At 35.3% G+C, this 20,485-nt stretch overlaps 1 protein-coding gene across 4 annotated transcripts in view; it reads right to left on the bottom strand.

Annotated features, from left to right (window-relative positions):
• Positions 1 to 20,485, bottom strand: part of LOC109049425 (phospholipid phosphatase-related protein type 5-like) — a 41,423-nt gene that overhangs the window by 1,492 nt on the left and 19,446 nt on the right. For 3 of the 4 annotated variants that reach the window (XM_042714559.1, XM_042714557.1, XM_042714558.1), the window contains 4 exons: positions 17,399 to 17,531; positions 12,426 to 12,676; positions 5,644 to 5,820; positions 2,576 to 2,710 (listed from right to left, as the gene is read on the bottom strand). In XM_042714559.1, the coding sequence (XP_042570493.1) occupies positions 2,576 to 2,710; positions 5,644 to 5,820; positions 12,426 to 12,676; positions 17,399 to 17,531 (696 nt within the window). Of the gene's footprint in view, positions 1 to 2,114; positions 2,398 to 2,575; positions 2,711 to 5,643; positions 5,821 to 12,425; positions 12,677 to 17,398; positions 17,532 to 20,485 lie in introns of those variants that run through there. The other variant, XM_042714560.1, reaches the window with a different exon arrangement.

Raw genomic sequence — 20,485 nt, 5'->3', positions numbered from 1 at the left:
TTTTGATCAATTTAATGCATCCTTGTTGAATAATAGTATTAATTAAAAAAAAATTAAACTAAACTTTTTACTCAAATTGTTATTTTTTTTTATTATTATTAAAAATGTTGTATTAAATGATAAAAATACAAGCCTTTCAATGAGTCTCAGAATTTAGGACTCCACAAGAAATGCAATGCAATGAAGTAAATGGCAGTGAAACTACAAGCTGCATTAGAAAATTCATAAATAATCCAGCTGGAGTTCATCAGAGATTCAGCAAACATGAAGAACGATCACAGAAAAGCGCTCCGCAGGTCACATCGCTGATGACCTCTGCAGAGAATATGGGGTGGATTTTGCCAAACAAATTATTTCTTGCTTCCAGTCACATCCGCCATGATCCCGCAGTCTCTGTGATTTGAAAAGACAAAACAGAGATGCGGATTTTCCTCGCCTTGTCCTTCCACTTTCAACAGCATTATGATTTCTGACAGCAATCTGTCTGGGGGATATTTCAGCAGAAAGCAAAGTGGAATCGTCTGTTTTCTGTTCCAGAAACCTCACGGGACATTACTGCATCCAAACCTCATCTACAAGGATGAAGGGATATCACAAATAAATATCCTGAATAGGCACCTTTGACTAAAGAAGATTAGCATTTTTATTGGTGGAAAGAGCCCTCAATATCATACACATTTTATTTGCTGCATTTCAACAAACCATCTGTGAACCCACATTGTTCCCAAATGGTTTTATTGCAGCAGAATAAGAAAACAAGAGCAACATTTAATCCCTCATATACAGTACTGCAGAGAGAAAATCAACAGCGCAATCTGGGATTAAATGATTCTCTGGTTTACTTACTTGCAAAATTGTGAAATGAATGTGTAAATAAATGTGTTTATTTGCAGCTTAATTACAGTCTGACGGGGCTCAGCGGTGGCCTGTGGCTTAATTAAAAGCTGAACACAAGGTCTGACTCTCTGCCATGGAGGATAACGGCTGCTTGGTAGCGCCTCAGGAACTGAGGATTTTCAAACGTGTTTCAAGTCTCTGAGGGTTTAGTAGTGCATTTTCGACTTCTAGTCGAGGTGCAGAATTGCTGAGGGTTTTTAGGTCATCCAACTCAACACCAACATACTGAACAGCTTATGGGTGTTCAACCAACACCTCACAGGGTGAAAAAAAGGCTTACATTTATTTTATGATACAACATATAACCACGGTTGTTATATTTAACTAAAACTAAAACCATTAAAAATCTATGAATTTTTTAATATTTAAATTAAACTTTGAATATACAATTTTTTTTAAAAAAAAAGTTATTTCAGATAGTTAACAAGGAAACCTTAAATTATATCTATATAGACATATTTAAAAAAAAGTAAAAACTGATAAAAATGAAAAAAAAATACTACAAGTTTAATTTAAAATAAGGTGAAACATTAAAACAAAAACTAATCCAAAATATAAATAAAAACTGTATATACTAGATATAGTATATAAAAAACTGTATATAACAGGGATACATAAAAAATTATGGTAAATCATAAATAAATAGTAAGTGCAAATTATGAGGGGATGTATAGGATCTTAAAAAAGAACTAGAAGTATGATTATTAATATTAATTAATATAATTGTTGAATATTTACAAAATAATATAATCATTATATTACAATAATAAATGATAAATAAGTAATATTACAATAAAAAATTACACATACAAAATAATTAATCATTATAAAACAATAAACGTGCTCACAACAGACCCGGAAGAGAAGACAATGCTGAATAAAGTCATAATTATTGTTATTTTTGGACCAAAATGTATTTTCGATGCTTCAACAAATTCTAACTGACCCTTTGATGTCACATGGACTACTTTGATGATGTTTTTATTACCTTTCTGGACATGGACAGTATACCGTACATACATATTCAATGGAGGGACAGAAAGCTCTCGGATTAAATCTAAAATTTCTTAAACTGTGTTCTGAAGATGAACAGAGGTCTTACAGGTTTGGAACGACATGTGGGTGAGTCATTAATGACAATTTAAATTTTGGGTGAACTAACTTTAAGTTCAGAAGAAGATTAGATGCAACCATGAAGACTGAACTGCAAAGGAAAGCTCTGGGTATGCTTTAATTAGGCTTTAATTAGGTACAGGTAATTGGTTTGTTTAACTGAAATTAACATGATTGGGTTTTAACTGGGTTTTAATGACGTGTGGTTGTACTCCAGAGCTTTGGCAGCCTGAGCTCCTCACACAGGTGCGCATACGTTTATTGCCTTGTGTTCTGCAGGTGTCTGAAGCGGCTGCTTTTGCCTGTGATCCAGCTAAAGAAACTCAGGAGACGGCCTTTCAGAGAGCGGGACGACCACTCCTCATCATCCATTCTCAGTTCTGTCACCTGAGGGACAGGAGCGCACGGATGCACATCTTGTTGATGCAAGCGCTCAAACTGACACAATTAGGGCCCTTGAGAGCTGATTCAACACTCTGCACACAGGGCATGTACCATGTGGCAGCTCATTTCAGAGCATGGTTGCACAGATATCAAGTGTGTTTTTGTCGACTGTGCTCTGTACCTGTGAAGCGATGTACTTCTCCAGCGGACTCTCAACCCTAGGTGAGCTGACCATCGGATTGCTGCTTAGGTGGTCCTGTGGGGGATCCTCGTTCAGCAGCTGTTTGCCTTTAAAGTTATGGACCACACACACCACCTGAAAACAGTAAAAATATAACATTATTTAAAGGGATAAATCACCTGAAATGTTGGTAACCAAACAGTTGCTGGTAGTCACCGACTTCCATCTGGAACAATCTGAGGGGGTGAGTGAATGGTGACAGTATTTTCTATTTTTTGATAGAGTCAACACAATACAGCTGCACTGTCGATGAAGCGGATAATATTAAATCACACGTACAGTCAGGGACAATCTTGTGTCACAGTAGGAAGAGAGAAGAATGAAATAACAGAAATTTTGTTAGCAGCCATGTGAGAGTCCTCGACAGATAGATAGACATAAAATGATAGAGACAGACAGACAGACCGAAAAGTCTAAACACAAAAGAGCTTTATAATCAAGCTTTACATAAACCCTCATTACTGTGTTTTGCTTGCACAGCTTGCTGTATATAAATCTCCAATCCAAATGTGTATTTGTATGTTGCTGAATGTCCACCTTTTCTGACTCCTGTGCAAAATCTTTTGATGATATTAATAAAAAGCTCCAACACAGCAGCCAAGGGCCAAAGTAGGTCACATATTCTGTTGGCAGTTTATATTCAGCCGTCATATATGCAGCTTCCGGATCTCCAGCTGAACAGAGCATGTTTGAATCACTAACCCATCGTGTTGTAAATGAGGCCGATATCTTAAAGAGCGGACTGCTTACGCGATGAGAAAGCTTAGCACATGCAATTTCAATAATTGAAGCGTGTCAGCTAATCACATGGTTTTTTGTGCACTTCCTCCAACAAAACGGCAGCTAAATACTTTCATAAATCACTATCCTAGTCGCCGGAGAGGATTCGTAATGGCCTCGCAGCAGGGCTAAACACTTGTCTGACCCTCAATACCAGAGGCTGATAAGCTAGCAATATAAACAATGGAACAGAAAACATGACTGCAATTTTACATTTGCTTAAGAAAATCTGCATAGATGGATGATGGAACTATAGAACAACAGAACAACAGACAGATAGATCAGATGACAGAATGGTAGAACAATTTAGAACGATAGATAGATAAAAGGATAGAAGGATAGATAGATAGATCTCTCAGACAAATTAATAGCTGAAGTCAATCAAATCTTCATTAAAGAGCTCAGTCTGACATTACTAGAGAAATCTCTGTGAGACCTCTCAGGAATCCTTTTCTTTATCTTGACAGTGACTGGAATGAAGTTAGACAGGAGTTCTGAAATGTTTTTTAAACTATTTAATTCACTCTCTGATCGTTAATAAAATCAAAAGGGGGAAATCTCTCAAAAAAAAAAAGAGTATGACCACAAAATCTTTGACAAATTTGCAGCTAGGATATCACAGCTCTCGAAAATTTCCCTTTGTGACTGTGTGGTATGACGGAAAAGAAATAGTCTTCGTGGCTCCATAGCTTGTGGGCATCTCTGTCCCAATGAAGCCTACATCAGAACAATCTTTTTATCTGTTCTACTGGGACTATTATATTTCATGCTAAAATCTGGCCTTATCTGCACATTGGGCTGGAGGCTGTCATAAAGAAAACACATCCGAATTCTTAAACATTAATTACACGCAGTGGACTCTCTCATTAGCAGTGCTTGCTAAAGCAAACATCACTATTACTATTTCTCATACTCAAAGTAGCCTTAAGTATAGCAAGACTAGAAAACATCTCGCAAAAGCTGAAAAGGAATTTATTTTAAGCATCAAATTTGTGTGCACTAATGGTTCAAAAGTTCTCTTATGTACACCAAGGCTGCATTTGTTTGATCAAAGTAAAACACAGTTTAGAGCTTGGGATTTAGAGCATTACATGCTGAATTTACCCCATGAGAGGTTGAATTTCATGGATTTCCTTTCATTGCTACCTTTTAATCTTAAAATGTGGCATTCTTTCTAAACCTCGGCGTATAGATTCAACCATCAAGTTGATTCTACAAGCTGAAGTCCAGAAAGTCCCTACAGAAACAAAATTTATACCTGCAGTTCAGCAAAGCAAGAGTCATTGTGTCTCCACAAATGCATTAGCTTCTGCTCTCATCTCCTGTGCCCCGAGAGGAAACCTGCATCATGATGTGTCCAGATGTGGGTGGTGGCATGAGGGTGAAATCCATCTGCCTGCATTTGGCAGCTCTTATATGCAACAGTTAGCTTTAAGGGAATAAAAAGCCTGGAGCAGAGGGTCTGTAACAGGGCTAGATGTTGGCATGAGCTTAGCTGTCCTCTAGAATGTCAGTGTATGAGAGGTTCTTCTACTTAGCTTCCCACCAGCCAACATGATCCTTTCTCTATGCTGTTATCCTTGCTAGATGAGCTATATGTAATTTGCTCTGGACTTCGGCCATTAAACGCCACGTTTGTCACTAGTGTTAGTTTACCAAAAAATAAAAAATAAATTTAAATTCTGTCATCATTTACTCACCCTGATAGTTTGCTTGTTACAAAACTACTGTACAGCATCACTTCATATAACCCAGATTGCACATCTGATGGCAGATGGGAGTATTCTGACAACTACTTTATGGACCTTGACACTGTTATTTACTTGGCAGTCTATGGGACAGTCACAGGCATCCTTGTTTTCATCCAAAATATCTTAAATTGTGTTACGAAGACGAACAAAGCTTTTACGGGTTTGGAACGACATGGGGGTAAGTGATTAATGACACAATTTTCATTTTGGGGTGGAGTATCCCTTTAAGATTTTTTTCCTTTAAGAAACCTTCTCGGTCCTTGTCCCAGTTCACTCACTTTGTATGGAAAAGATCAGCCAGAACATTCTGCAAAACACCTTTTTTTGTGTGTTTCACAGAAGAAAGAAAATCATGTCTAGAATGACATGAGAGTGAGTAAACGATGACAGAACTATCATTTTTGGCTTAACTGTTACATTATATGTTTGTAATAAGCCCAACAGAAATATACAACATGAAACTGATGAAAAACTTACTAGAAAGGTGGCGATGGCCACACCGATGATAAAGCCGGCAATGACGTCAGACCAGTGATTACGATACTCCGCCACCCTGTTAATACCCGTTAGAAAAGCCAGGCACATCAGGCCCAAAGACATGACTGGTTTAGCCAGACGAGTTCCTTTGGCTTTCACTGTAAATGTGATGTACATCTGAAATCAGAGAGAAAGAAAGTAACAGTTTTTTACTGGTTGGATAGATATCTAGTCATTAAAATAAAATGTAAATATCCTCCAAAATAAATAAAAATCAAATAACACCAAAAACACAAATCAATACGAACAAACAAACCAAAACAAATGAGACACATAAACGATGTCTATATAAATGCACCTTTCTCCCAAAAAACAACACTATGAAAACACAAAAACTCAACAACCACACATGGAACATAAAACCAATAGAACACATATACCACAAAAAGAGCAAAAAGAGCATAAACAGTGACAGAAAGCACTTTAGCAGCCTACTGTTGTTATGGTTACATTCTCAGGTGAACTTGACTTGTTTGCGAGCATCTATTTGTGACTAGGTGAAAATATGTGCTCTGAATAACTTACAATCTAACTTCTGTTACCGATACTTTTTTTAAATGTTGAAACATTCATAATGTCATATACATAATTACTGTAAAACTGCTTTTTTAATATACAAGACCTCCTAAAGTATTCAGACATATCAGATGGAAAAAAGGGGAATAACATAAGGAGAATGGTTTCAAAACGAATACACTCTTTCTTTAAGGTTTCCATGGTTCCATGACAGTTCCACAACCTTTATCATCCACAGAACATTCTACTCCACAAAAGTTTCTTTACAGTGGAAAAAGGTTCTTTAGATTAAAAAAAAAAAAAACATTATTTGCACTACAAAAAACTGAAAGGTTCTTTGGGGAACCAAAAATGGCTCTTCTATGGCATTTGCTGCGAAAGCCCCCTTGAAAACATTTATTTTTAAGTGTACAGAGTCCATTGGCATATTGGCAGATTGATAATACAGAGACTTTATGGTGTGAATTAAAGAGATAAAGTTGTTCCAAACCTATAAGTGTTTCTTTCTTCTGTTGAATTCAAAAAGGTATTTAGAAGAATGTTGGTTACCAAACAGGTAGCCATAGTATTTTTTTAGTTTGGTTACCAAGATTCTTCAAAATATCTTCTTTTGTGTTCAACAGAATAAATAAACTCATCCTGGTTTGGAACAACTTGTGATTGAGTAACTGATGACAGAATTTTCATTTTTAGTTGAACTATCCCTTTAATGGATGAGTCTTCTTTGAATGGATATAGGCATGTCACTGTGTGTGTGTGTGTGTGTGTGTGTGTATGCTCTCAGGGAGGCTCACGAGCCAGTGAACAGTTATCCAACACTCATTTAGATCAGTCAGGTAAAGACAGAGTGGCCAAAACAGACCTATCCATCCAGAGAGGGATTTGTGTTGTGACTTTGTAAGTCACGTCATTGCAAGTGAATGAGAAAATGTGGACAAATGTGGGACAGTCCTGCCGACTCATTCTGGTGTTTGCATGTGTGTCAGCACTGAAGGTCGTAGATAATCAACCATCACTCCTGAGGAAATGCCACACAAAGACAGTAATTGTTACCTTGCATGAGTCGGAGACGCTACAGTGCAGTCTCGCTCTTTCAGTCTCTCTCTTGGATTCAAAGGTCATTGTCACATTGTGACCTGATTTTATTCTGTCTCCGGGAGTTGGGGTGAGCAGGCATTTTTGGTGTCCTCAAATCTCAATATGTATGACTGTGTATTTTGGGAGGATATAAACCAGAAAGATCTTAATGCAGACTCAAATCTCATACAAAATACAGTTAATGCACTTTCAATGGATGTGTATGTGGCAAGGCATTCTGGAGGTTTTAAAAACAGAAATATCAAGTTCATATTTTTGTTACAGTATTTACATATTGCTATTTAAGCAGTGAGGTCTTTTTTCATCATCTAATGCTCACTTTCAACTCTCAATTAATCTTTAAAATCACAAAGAATTTAATAACAATGTTAATTAAATATAATCTTTAGAAAATCTTAAAAAGAATATCAAATTTTTATTGCGTACATTATAATATGGTGATGCCTAAATTAACTTGTAGCATGTGAAATTATTTATTTTCATTATTTAGTATTTTATTTTCAATCTATTTGTAAAAAACAATACAGAGCTCATCCAGACTGTATTTCTTTGATAAAAATACAGTAAATATGTATATTATTATATATATATATATATATCTCATATATATATTAATATATATATAATATCTATATATATAAAAATTAAATTAAGTTTCTTATGCTCATCCAGACTGTATTTCTTTGATAAAAATACAGTAAATATGTGAAATGGTGCTCAAGAAATATTATCAATGTTGAAAATAGTCGTGCTGCTTGATATTAATTACATAAAAATTCAGGATTCTTTGATAAATATAAAGCTTAAAAAAAAACAGCATTTATTTGAAATATAATTTTTTGCAACAATGTAAAAGTCTTTACTGTCAATTTGATTAATTTAATGCATCCTTTCTGAATATAATTATTAATTTCTTAAAGAAAAAAAAAATGGTACTAACCCCAAACTTTTAAATGCTACTGTAATTTAATAACAGTGTATCCCTATTTTATCCGTTTCACTTAGGACTACGTCAGACTACAAAAATAAAATGGGTTGTGAGTATTGTTGCATGTCGACTTTTCCTGCGTCCTACATTTTGCATGTGTGATTCAGGAGCTGGTTGAGTCCTCAGTCATCTGCCTTTAGGGCTTCTGTCAAAAACCATGTTGTCTTTTTGAACGAGACAAAATGTCATCTTACAGGTCAAGGGCAAAGCCTCTGGACTGCCTCAAAGCTGCAGAGAGTAAATTGTCAAAATATCAATTTTACACACTGTTGCACCGCAGTGAAGTTTTTTCCAGAGTGATACTGTGTGTCCTTCCTGTCAGGCCGAGTGGGCATCGGCTGTGATATGCTTTAACTAACATCACATGAAGGCCAAAATGACATTTTTATTGTATTTAGGACATCTATCATGTTCAGGATTGATAACATTACATTATCTGTTCAAAGAGTCTATCAAACAGTCTTAGTTTGCCTTGACAGTTTTTGGAGAAAGTCTTCTCCCACGGGAGTCTGAAAAAGTCATGAAACTCTGGAAATGGACTGACTCACGATATCCTGCCAACTATTCTGACTTAATTTGCCACCTCATTCTTCAAACCTGAAGAAGTGTTAATGTGTGTTTGCAGCTCTTTTCCAAAAACTAGTGTGCTGCTCCCCCCTTAGACTGCAGACTCATGAGTGAAAGACCAATTGGAAGTCTCTTCATTACTTAAATGAAGGAAGACCAAAATGGTTTGTAAAAACTACAGTTAAATACCATACATCAATGCAGCAAAAATGGTAACTTTAAATAAATTTAGCCCGTTCAGCTCAAAGATACTCGACTATACTCTAAGAATTTAAGGGTGTTAGGTTTAGCACCTAATGTAAGCAGAAACAATATATAGAATATACAAATATTGGGGAAAATAATAATTTTATATATACAAAACTGTTCAAAAGTTAGAATCTGTTTTTTTTATGTTTTGGGAAAAAAAATTCTGCAAGGATGCATTAAACTAATCAGAGGTGACAGTAAAGAAATGTACAATGTTACAAAAGATATTTCGAATAAATTTCAATTTATTCATTAATTTCAAAATATCTAAAAATTCTTAAAAGCCAAATCAAAATACAAATAATAATACATTAAAGTATTATTACAACAAAAGGTTGTAATAATATTTCTGTTTTAGTGCATTATTGATCAAGTAAATGCTGTCTTGGCAAGCAAAAGAGACATTCTTTAAAATATTCAAAAGAAAATCTTACTTTTGAACGGTTTTGTTTATGTTTTTATTTTAGATATTTTTAATCACTAAATATCAGTACTAAATTAAAATATTCATAATTACGGTTTCGATTTCTCTCAATACCTCCATTTTTCAAATTTTTCAAAAATGCATTCTGCATGAACTTAAAACTGCTTGAAGCTTTTAAACACTATTACACATAAACGATTTGATCAATATAACAAACTAAATCAGCCTTCACCAAAAAACAAACAAACAAACAAAAAAAAAAAAACAACAACAACTGCAGTCACATATTCAGTGTGGAGCAATTAGTCCAGAATATCAACCTGTTTAAGGCTCTAATTAATCATGAATTTAGCTAACTTTTGATTCTGCAGAACATACAAGCTAAAACAACATCTCCATACTTCAAGACCTACATGCAAAGCAGGACTGTCCGTTCAAAGCAGGACTGAACATCACATTATAGGAAAACATGTCCTCCCAACAAGCACACCTCACAAAAAAAAAAAAACTAAAATCTCTCATACACTATAGAACACACCACACACACAAAAAACACACCTCATCACTACATACAATAATAAAAAAACCTCATAGAACACTTTCTGAGTTCTAGTCATCAGGGCCCGACTCGACTATGGCCGGTATTAGATATTCTCTCCCTAAAAAATTACACATAACTTGATTTTTGGATTCTGTTCTTCATAGTCTGCTCACCTAAAAAGAACGCCCATAACTATTAGTACATTTACATTTAGTATTAAAAAAGTAGTTTTTTAAATAATTCATGATACACAAGCACAGTAGAAAAAAAAAGGTGAAATCAGATTATGTTCAGTGTGAACAAGCACCGGTATCTTATTGAAAACCAGCTTTATCCCATATAAGAAAGGTCCACACAAAACCTTTATATTGACATTAAACCTTTTCACACCAATCCAACTTTCATTTCCTTTCTCATCGGTAATACTTACTCCTGAAAGATGCTGCTGAAAGTTACCACCTTTTCTACTGCCTATTACTAGAAAAAAAGTCTTTGCCACAAATGACTGTGTTCATTCTATAGAGCTTTGTCTCACATCTGTGCTTGATCCGGCTATTCGCAGAATCCAAATGAAGCTCCTGTGAACATGCATCTGCATTTCAAATGCAGCCTTGTGTTGTGCCATCTCTCCTGGATGTACTCAAGATAAGCATGCTTCATGACGATCCCTATAAGACGCAGAGATATACATATCAATTATCTGCACTGGCCATTTAAAATTCAAACCAAGTGGTGCTCGCTATAAGAAGAGCCGAATCACCTTCATATGCCTGCTGTATTTAAACATCACCTCAAAGTCAAAATTAGATTGACGGTTGTCACTCTACATCACATTCATTATCAGCAGTAAGTGTGAAGAGCAGAAGAGGATGTGCTTTGAAAACTCTTCTTGAAGAACTTCAAAGCTAATGACTTTCCAAGGACGGGCAAATAACATTACAGGGTCCAAGTTACACATCACAAACAAATATAATTGTATAAAGTTTGGAGGAAAGGTTTGACTATTTTAATTGACATGGCATCTTTTAAAACAGGGCTTGTGGGGGCTGAACCTCAATAAAAAATTATATAAAACACAAGACACAATGCAGAACCTAAAGACATCCACCTGCATGTGTATAGCAGTGCTTTAAAAAGGGATACATTTAAAGACAACTTTTTCAAGTAAGTTATCATGGAAACAGTGTAACACCTAAAGTATAGCATGTTAAATAATCCATCACGACTAAAAATATCAAAACTAAACAAAGACAAAAATCATAGTGTTTTAAATTGGGATACATTCCACAGTTTTACCATGGAAACAGGCTAACAGCTAAAGCACAAAACATTAATTAAACCATCACTGCTATAAATATCAAAACTAAATAAAGAAAAATCTAGACTCCTGACATGCCAATAAAAGCTTTCAACAATGCATTTGCATCATTTCTTTCAAATAAATAAATACACAGTATATATACACAGACACACACACACCATGATTGTGTTAATATTCTGTAAAAAATGTGTTTAAAAAAGGGGATGTTTTATGCATGCATTTGCATTATTTCTTTCAAAAAACTTAAATATACACTCACACACGCATACATACATCATGATTGTGTTAACAGTCTGCAAAAAAAGAAAATGTAAAAAAAAGATTGTATATATATATATATATATATATATATATATATATATATAGAGAGAGAGAGAGAGAGAGAGAGAGAGAGAGAGAGAGAGAGAGAGAGAGAGAGAGAGAGAGAGAGAGAGTGTCAAGGTATGCACTGAACGGCTGAAAAATATCAAGAAGTGATTCACTGAATCTAATCATCCAATATGATGTCACCATGATATTTGCATATTTTTTCACAAATTATAAACAGATCGGCAGGTTATATAATAAAACCTTTCTCAAGGTTCCTTTCACAATACTATGTTATGGCCTAAACACACTTTTAACATAATGCATGATTTGTAAACTAGTATATTTGGTGTTTGCATCACAAAGCAAAGTCCACATGTATGGCTTTTCTGATTAAGTGCCACTAACTGCACATTTCATTTCTGAACCGTCATGATACATACAACAACCAGCATGATAAAATGTTGCCAGACTTATGTTCATCTGTTTAAATCAGGGGTAGGCAACCTTTCGGGCATGAAGTGCTATTTTTAATTTTTCTGGTTAACCACTGGTTGCGGACTCCTGGTTTAGATAAAACTGAACACTTTTACTTGGACATTTCACTTTGAAAGTGTTGCAAGACATGCAAGAAGCAATGCAATATTTTGCAACAACGTCACCACAGGCATGTTTTTCCAATGAGGATGGGTTGGATTTATGAGATACTCACAGCCATATAGACAGCAGCGTACACGCTGAGCGCTGCCTCTTTGGAAGGGAAGGTCTTGCGTGCACGCAGGATGTCGTCCTCGTTGCCAGTGCAGGCTTCCTGATGGCTGATGTAGCGAAGAGCTTGCTGGCAACCCAGTGCTGTATAGTTGGGCTTACACACTGTCAGGAAATGAGGGGCCAGGTTCCCCGTTACCACCTGACCAGCATTCACAAAGATGTCAGTGGTGAAAAGGCCAAACATGTATACACCTATGGAGAAGAAAACAGATCCAGATACCAATTACTACAAAAACTTTCATTCTCTTATTTTTTGTAAACTTACTATTACCATATCTACCATAACACCTCCTATATTTGATATTAAAATTCCCTGCCTTCATTTGACATTAAAAGTATGTAATCCCTTAAAGGGAATCCATCAAGATAGGACTTAAAATATGTATTTCACAAACGTGACCTGGAAAATTGGTTCAATTATTCAGTGGTGGCACTGTTTACGTATGCTGGCTCGTTTAGCACAGCGTGTACCAGAACCTACTTAAGCACATTAAGGGGACAGATACGACTAAGCCTAGGTGATCTCAACAGAGGCACACATTTAGCCGCTGAGCTGTGAGGACGCATTAGAAGAGCTAATGTACTGAGTTGATGAGAAAATAACCTCATAACTGAACCTCATAATTGAGTCTTTCTCATCACCGCTCTGTAAACCAAACCATAATACCTCAAATAAAAGAGCTCAAACATTGGATGTGCATGTGATTAACAAGCCAAATTCAATTATATTTGATTCCAATTCATTCACTATTATATATAGCACTTATACCATTACATATATTAGTATATAAGAATTATTACATAATAATTTTCTTATAATTATCAATGTTGAAAAGTTTTTGCTGCTTAATTTTTTTGGGTTTCTACTTTAAATATTTTCAGGATTCACTGATGATTAAGTTCAAAACAACAGCATTTATTTAAAAAAAAAAAAGGACATCTTTTTTTTTTAACATTGTAATTGTCTTTACTGTCACTTTGGTTAATTTAATGCATAACATTTTTATTCCTTTTTATTTAGTATCTTTCTTACCCCAAACTTTTAAGTGGTATAGTATATATGTTTAGCTCTACGAACACACCCCCATTGTCAAAAATCTGAACAAAACTATGCAAAGTCAAAGAAAGCGAGCAAGACTTCATTCAATATGGCTTACAGTTTTGTTGGCTCACCACTTGATGATCCTGAAGCAAAGTGAAAACCACATAGCTTGAGGAATCCAAAATCATGATGGACACATCACAAATAAGTCTTCCTCTTCATAATATACCCCTGTGTTCTGAGGAGTTTTACAATGGTAGATATTAGCCGAGGAACAGGAAGTCACCATTGTTTCTGAAAGAGCTCCATTTTTCTCTTTCACTCCTAAAATGTCATGTTCTTTTTGTTTGGAACATCTTTTCAGCTCAACAGAATGACAGGCTTGACAAGGCTATTATTATAGCCATTCAAAGACTTGTGTCAACAATAAGTCATTTTCACAACTGTTGGCAGACGTATTCAGACAACATTAACAAAGCCCTGTTTCCCTCCATAAATAGTCACTCAGAGGAATGCCTTGCAGAGTTTTTACGTGACGCACAGCAAAACGAGTTTGGCAGATGGTTTGGAGGGAAAATATGGTCTTGTTTTACTAAGAGCCTTGAGAATGCCAGTTGAGGTTGGCATAAAAAGGCCATCTTATAATGTCACCGGCTGGCGTCACATCAATCCTGTTTCCTGTCATGTTGGCTACATAATAACTTTGATGCTGACGGTCCCTAAACTGCATTCTGTCTTCGAGCGAACTGGAGATAAATATGGCTTATTCACACTTCCTCTCGCACAGTGATCTCAACAACTGTGTGGACCCCAAAGGAACATACTGTCGTCTGTGAATCTATTTAAATTTGTTCAAACAACTAGCATTTGTTTGTATCTACTCTGATTCAGTGAGTCAATTGAGAAAGATTCAACTGATTTCGAATGACTCCTGTCCATGAGTCTTTTTGAATGGTTCATTAAAAAGATTGGCTCAAAGGATTTATTTGTTAGTGAATCAGACAACACCAGCTGCACTGCATGTTTCTGATTCACTAAAAAGAACTGACTCAAAAAAAGTCCTTTTTTACACATTAAATGTATTACATAAATGACATTAAATACGTTTTTTTTATGAAAAATGACCAGCTGACTGTACATTTTAAGTCAAATAAATACATAGACATGAAATACTGATTCAAGATTAAATGATTTCATAATCATACATCCTTTCATAATCATATCCTATAACTAAAAATCTAAATAATTATCATTATATGACGTGGATTGATACAAAACAATTAAATTTTTGCTTTAGCTTGGAATTATTTTTTTTTTTTTTTACAAAACATGACAATTAAATGGCCTGAAATGAAAATATAAGGAAAGATTTTAACCAATTATGACTTATGAAAAGCCATTTTTAACTCCATTACCTTCATAATGATGCATTCGGCTTGAGTTCAAATTGTTCAATCAGATTTAACATTTCAATGATATAACTTGGATGAAGAACAGGAGCTATTTAATGATGCTTTACTGGAACAAACATACTGCTTTGAAGTGTTTTCTGTTTTCATTCACAATCATTTATGATATCAAGAGTCAATGTGAACCAAGAGTTCTTCTCAGGCAGAGAGATGGGGAAATATTGCAGAAAAAGCCTCCCTAAGCTAACCGAGAGTGCACCATGACCCACAGCCATTTTCTAAATTTAATCTCTCCCAAAGAACATCGCAGCGTGACTCATTATGCAAATAACACAAGCCAGTGACTCCAGGTCACAAAGCAACTGGTCTCATTTGATGCTTTTCAGTGGAAATGCACCATCAAACCTCAAACAAAACAGGAAGAAACATCATTCTTCAAAATATTTTCATTTCAAGCAGCCGCCACTGGCTGGAATCACACATGACATCTTCTAGGTGCTTTATCATTTGAGTTTGAGGTTGGCAAGGACTAAAACTGTAAATCAGATAATAATAAACAGCACACATAAAGACTTTTCTTAGTAAAATAATGTTAAAATGAATCATTTTAACATACATAGGATATAAATGGATGATTTGTCCTTTATATTTTTATTACATAGTATCATTTTGTAGAAGCAATAAGGAAATGTGCTATATTATGAATATATTTACATACATATAGTAGTGTATTTCAAGTTTCATTTATTTGATTGAAAATATAGTAAAACAGTAATATTGTGAAATATTATTACACTTTATAATAACTGCTTTATATTTTAAAATGTAATTTATTCCTGTGATGCAGAGCTGAATTTTCATTACTCCAGTCTTCAGTGTCACATGATCCTTCAGAAATCATTCTAATATGCTGATCTGCTGCTTAAGAAACATTTCTTGTTTAACATTGCTTAATATTTTAGTGGAAACTGTTATAAATTGTTAAAAATTAAAGATAAAAATGTCACAGATATAGTCTGTAAACAATCATGACAATGCTTTTGAGGAGCAAAAAAAAAAGATCTCAGATAGATCCGATTTCCCCTGGGCTATGCTGACTGCTGCTGAACAGTGACAGATGCTGTCAGTAAAGTAAAGGTGATCTTCTCAGCGCCCTGTAGGAGGCTTAGGAACAATTCTGCTTATCTGATTTGTCTTTAAGACCGTTAATGCCGTCAGATGTCCAATAATCCCGCAGCTTGGATGACTAGGCGCAGCAAACTGTGAAAGAATGACTAAAGTACTGTATATTCCACCGGAAAATGAGAGCATCTGTGGTGAATGGGAACCATTTAATGCAGAAATTAATAGGAGATGGAAGTGGATTTTCTCTGAGGATCAGGCTAATAATCCATGACGTTGCAGTTTCTTTATCTCACAAAAACACTAAAGCATTGTAGCGAGAAATTGAGTGAAAAGGGAAAAAAATTTAACTGTGAGAACGAAAGAGCAAGGAAGAGAGACATCGCTGGAGAGAATTTACCATCATGGTGTTGTAGAGCATATGAGGTTAGACAGCAAAAAACACATGTATGTAGATCATATAGAAGTACAGGTTGTGCTCCCAATATTGATGCACATTCTTCTATTGCTGAAATTTTGGCGCATCACTAATTCCAAGAATCCATTTTTTGTGTGTGTGTGCAACAAACTGCATTTTGACTAAACCTTAAAGGAACACTTCAACCATAAATGAAAACTGAGTCATCATTTACTTACCCATATGTATTTTCAAACCTGCGTTAAATTTTTTAGACTTCATTTATTTAATTTATTACTTTATTTATTATTTAGAAAATGCATTCTGCTATTTCCATAAAACAAACACACAGTAAAGTGACCACAACGGTTAAGCTGCAATAAGGTCAAAAAGTACAAAAACAACAACATAACAGTAGTCCATTTGTCTTATTTCAAGCATTCTAAAGCCAATTGAGTACATTTAAGTCATCCTTTTCATTATTATTATGATTAACAAATTATATTTCAGTCCGTTCTTCAAACAACATTACTGTGTGGCTTCAGAATATAGAAATACAGAGCACAAGGCATACTGGACTACTGTTCTATTAAGGTGCTGTTTTATCCTATTAAGAACTTTCTTTTAGAGATTTTTTTATTTGTCCATTTGTGTTTTACAGAAGTCAGAAATGAGGGTAAATGAATGCAGCTTTTATTTGGCTGAAATGTCCCTAATATAAAATAAAAATGTTTCAAACAACTTCCTACACGTTTTAACCTAAAATGCAAGGGTTTTTGACATTAGTGCACTTACCGTTGGTTGGTGCAATCTCTCTTTCTGATGAGAGGGACAAAACACATCCAAGTAATTCCCACAGTTTAACTGTAAATGTAATGCCAGGGCTGAAAGCACAACATTCCATAAAAAGATCCATAAAATGAAATGGAATAGCCATGACATACCAAGGAAACGGAAAGTCCTCCGCACTAATGGGTTAAGATAACAGCAGTCCCCGGTCACGATGGTCTTCTCTCGACTGTCAAGATCTTTTGATGTGTACTGTATCAAGAACAAAACCGTTTCTGTCACGGTGATCTGAAACAGAGTGGAACATCAGAAAATGTCAAACGTCTGAAATAAAATTAACTAATACATTTTCACATTTTTCACATGTTATTAATGCAAAAAGGTATTACTAGATGGTTTCTTAACGGCCCAAGTAAAATAGCCCACAATAAAAATAATTTTGCGATTTTATCGGTATATAACCGAGTACAGAACCCAAGAAGCTATGAGTGTTTGGAAAGCTACAACTGAAACCCAATTTCAGTTGTACTTGGAATAAAAGACTGAATGAAAAAAAGTTTAAAAATGACAACAAGCCTGAAACAGTAGCAAGATATTGATTAGTCTCTGGCTGCATTTTTAAAGCCTGCCGGTCTTGCTTCTGCAAATGACTGACATAATAAATGTATTATGTTTTATTGTGCTGATGCTCATTATGAGAATGGGCACTATTATTATCCCATAAATCCAAATTAAAGTTCGTTCTGCCCTTATTTGCATCCATTAGTAGATGAAGTGTTGCAATATTGTTGTAGACAGAAGCCTTGCCTTGACTACAGGCCTTTTCACACTGCATACTTCATCTACAGGATTGAATAATTTGGTCAGATTGATATCATTGGTTAAATTGTTTTTGTAATTTTTCATCAAAATGTAATAACTTGCTCTGCCCTTGAAACAACATTCCTTCTCCACTGATGTCACCAAGCCCTCTCATGTTTAGCCCCTCCCCTTCACAATCCATTCAATTCCCATTGCTTAAGTTTGTTTAGTATCCTGTCACATTCAGAAAAACCTTGCATATAGTAGGGATGAACGATAAATATCGGCATGATATTTAATGCGCATCTCATCAGTAAAGGCGGTTCTGTTCTCAGCAGAAAAATTCTACACGTGCCGATATTTATTGTGCATCCCTAACATATATTCTCATATACTTCATCTAGGACTGAATCATCACTTCATTAAATCAAGTAAATTGGGCAAATTTGGGCAATGTCATAATTAAAAATGGATTTTAGGTTCCATAAAGATTTTAGGCATTTGAAGTAAACTCTATCTGCAATAAAACTAATGAGGCATTTCTTTCTCTTCCTCTGTTCATTAGTGCAGAGATCCGGGTTTGACTGAGGTAACGAGACCAGGATTAGAACACACATGAGGAGCTTGAGGCTCTTCCTGATCTGTCAGAGTGATTTAAGAGCTCGTCCAGCTCCTCGAGGGTTTGCTTTTGGGGCTTATAGATGCAAGCAGGATCTTCTGCTTCCAAAAGCTGAGACTTAATCTCACATTCTCAAACTGCATAAAAATCTAGGTAGAGAAGCGTAAGAGTTTGGTGGCCTCTTTGCCCCCTCCTTACTTCAAAACAGTAGCACAACCGCTCAAGGCTTTACACACATACATACTGCAGAATCCAGGTTATGAGCATCCAGCAGAAGAGAAAATGATCAGGAGAGACAGAAAAAAAAATCATAGCCATTTGAGAAACACATCATTGCTTCTGTTTGATCTATACATCCATCAGGAAACTGATTTAAACCTGGGCTGTCAATCAAATTACTTACATAAGGTGCTGATTAATTAGATTAATCACATTATATCATATATTTCTTGACAAAAGCCAATTTAAGAGAATTTAAGACTTTACTGTGGTATGTACGGACAATATAAATATGTATACTTGTGTTTTTCTACATATTTAAAGCAACAATCTCACTGGGGTGGGGGGGGGGCTTGTGCCAGTACAATGAGTATAAAGAGATTGACTTGAAAAAGGATATTCAATAGGAAGAAATGACTTGATTGCATCCTTTAGAATTTTTTTGGGTTGTGAAAAATGGTCTGTATATGACAGGTAGTTAGAAGGCTGAAAAATAAGAGAGCTTGGTGATGTCTGCTGAAAAGGAATGCAATTTATTTGACAGATTAATAGATTTGTTGATAGATTACGAAGACATAATTTTCTTGCACTGAATAATGAAACTAATATCATGCTGATATTAAAGGTGATGCATGCCTTTTCTGTACCACTAGAGCAGCACCAAAGAGAACTGAAAAAAAAGTTTCCCTAAACATGTTCTCTTTTTCAAACAAACCAATAGCCCCCTCCCGAATTCATATCATTAGTTGAGCCTGTTGTAATGTCATGATGGACAGGATTCTTTCATAGCAACTACTATTAGCAACTAAAACAGTATGACTGTCTGAATAACAACATGAGGTATAAAAGTAGGTTAATGAAATGAGCTTTAAACAGAGTGTTTATACTGTCAGTGGTTAAGGGCTAGATTACATTTTAAATGGCCCTGTCACATGTTCATTAACACTTTTTTTTACTTGTTAAAACTGGCTAAAACCTGTTAATATTCTGAAACGGGTTCTTCCACAGCAAATGGTTCAAAAATGATTATTGTACAGATGGTTTCAAGCGAATACACAACACAAAAAACTAATCTGCATCAGAATAAGAAGGTTAAATCTTCAAGGTTAAGCTCTAAGTACAAGGTTACAGTCCTCCACCTGAGCCGGAATTCCTCAACATTACACCATTCTCTTATGTTGTATGTTTCACAAAAGCTTGTCAACCTGAAGTGCTGCCTGTAGATCTCAGAAAGAGGAAGAAACATCCAAAGGAGGCAGCCGAACTAATTTCCTGGCTTCTTATTTTTACACAAAGTTGGATTAAAACTGTTAAATGTAAACACAATCTTGATGTGCAGCCTGATGCTAATGCATGACAGTGAGCCAGTAAAATTCAACCATTTCCAACCTAACAGGCTAAAACTCACTAAACACACACCAATTCAAGCGTGAAGTCCTGATCACTTAGCCAGACATGAACATCTGTTGGTTTCTCGTTGGTTTGTAGGGCCCAGATGATCACTGTTGACAATGGAGTGATATTTGTTTGGACTGTGTTAATGAACAGCTATGTCGTACTCCTCATGGCCCATTTTCTGTTGACAGTTTTTTCAGTCTGTTTC

Source organism: Cyprinus carpio, chromosome A24 (genome assembly GCF_018340385.1).
Source record: "Cyprinus carpio isolate SPL01 chromosome A24, ASM1834038v1, whole genome shotgun sequence".
Classification (NCBI taxonomy): domain Eukaryota; kingdom Metazoa; phylum Chordata; class Actinopteri; order Cypriniformes; family Cyprinidae; genus Cyprinus; species Cyprinus carpio.
The sequence above is the reverse complement of the archived record's forward strand: the minus strand, read 5'-3'. Positions and strand labels throughout refer to the sequence as shown.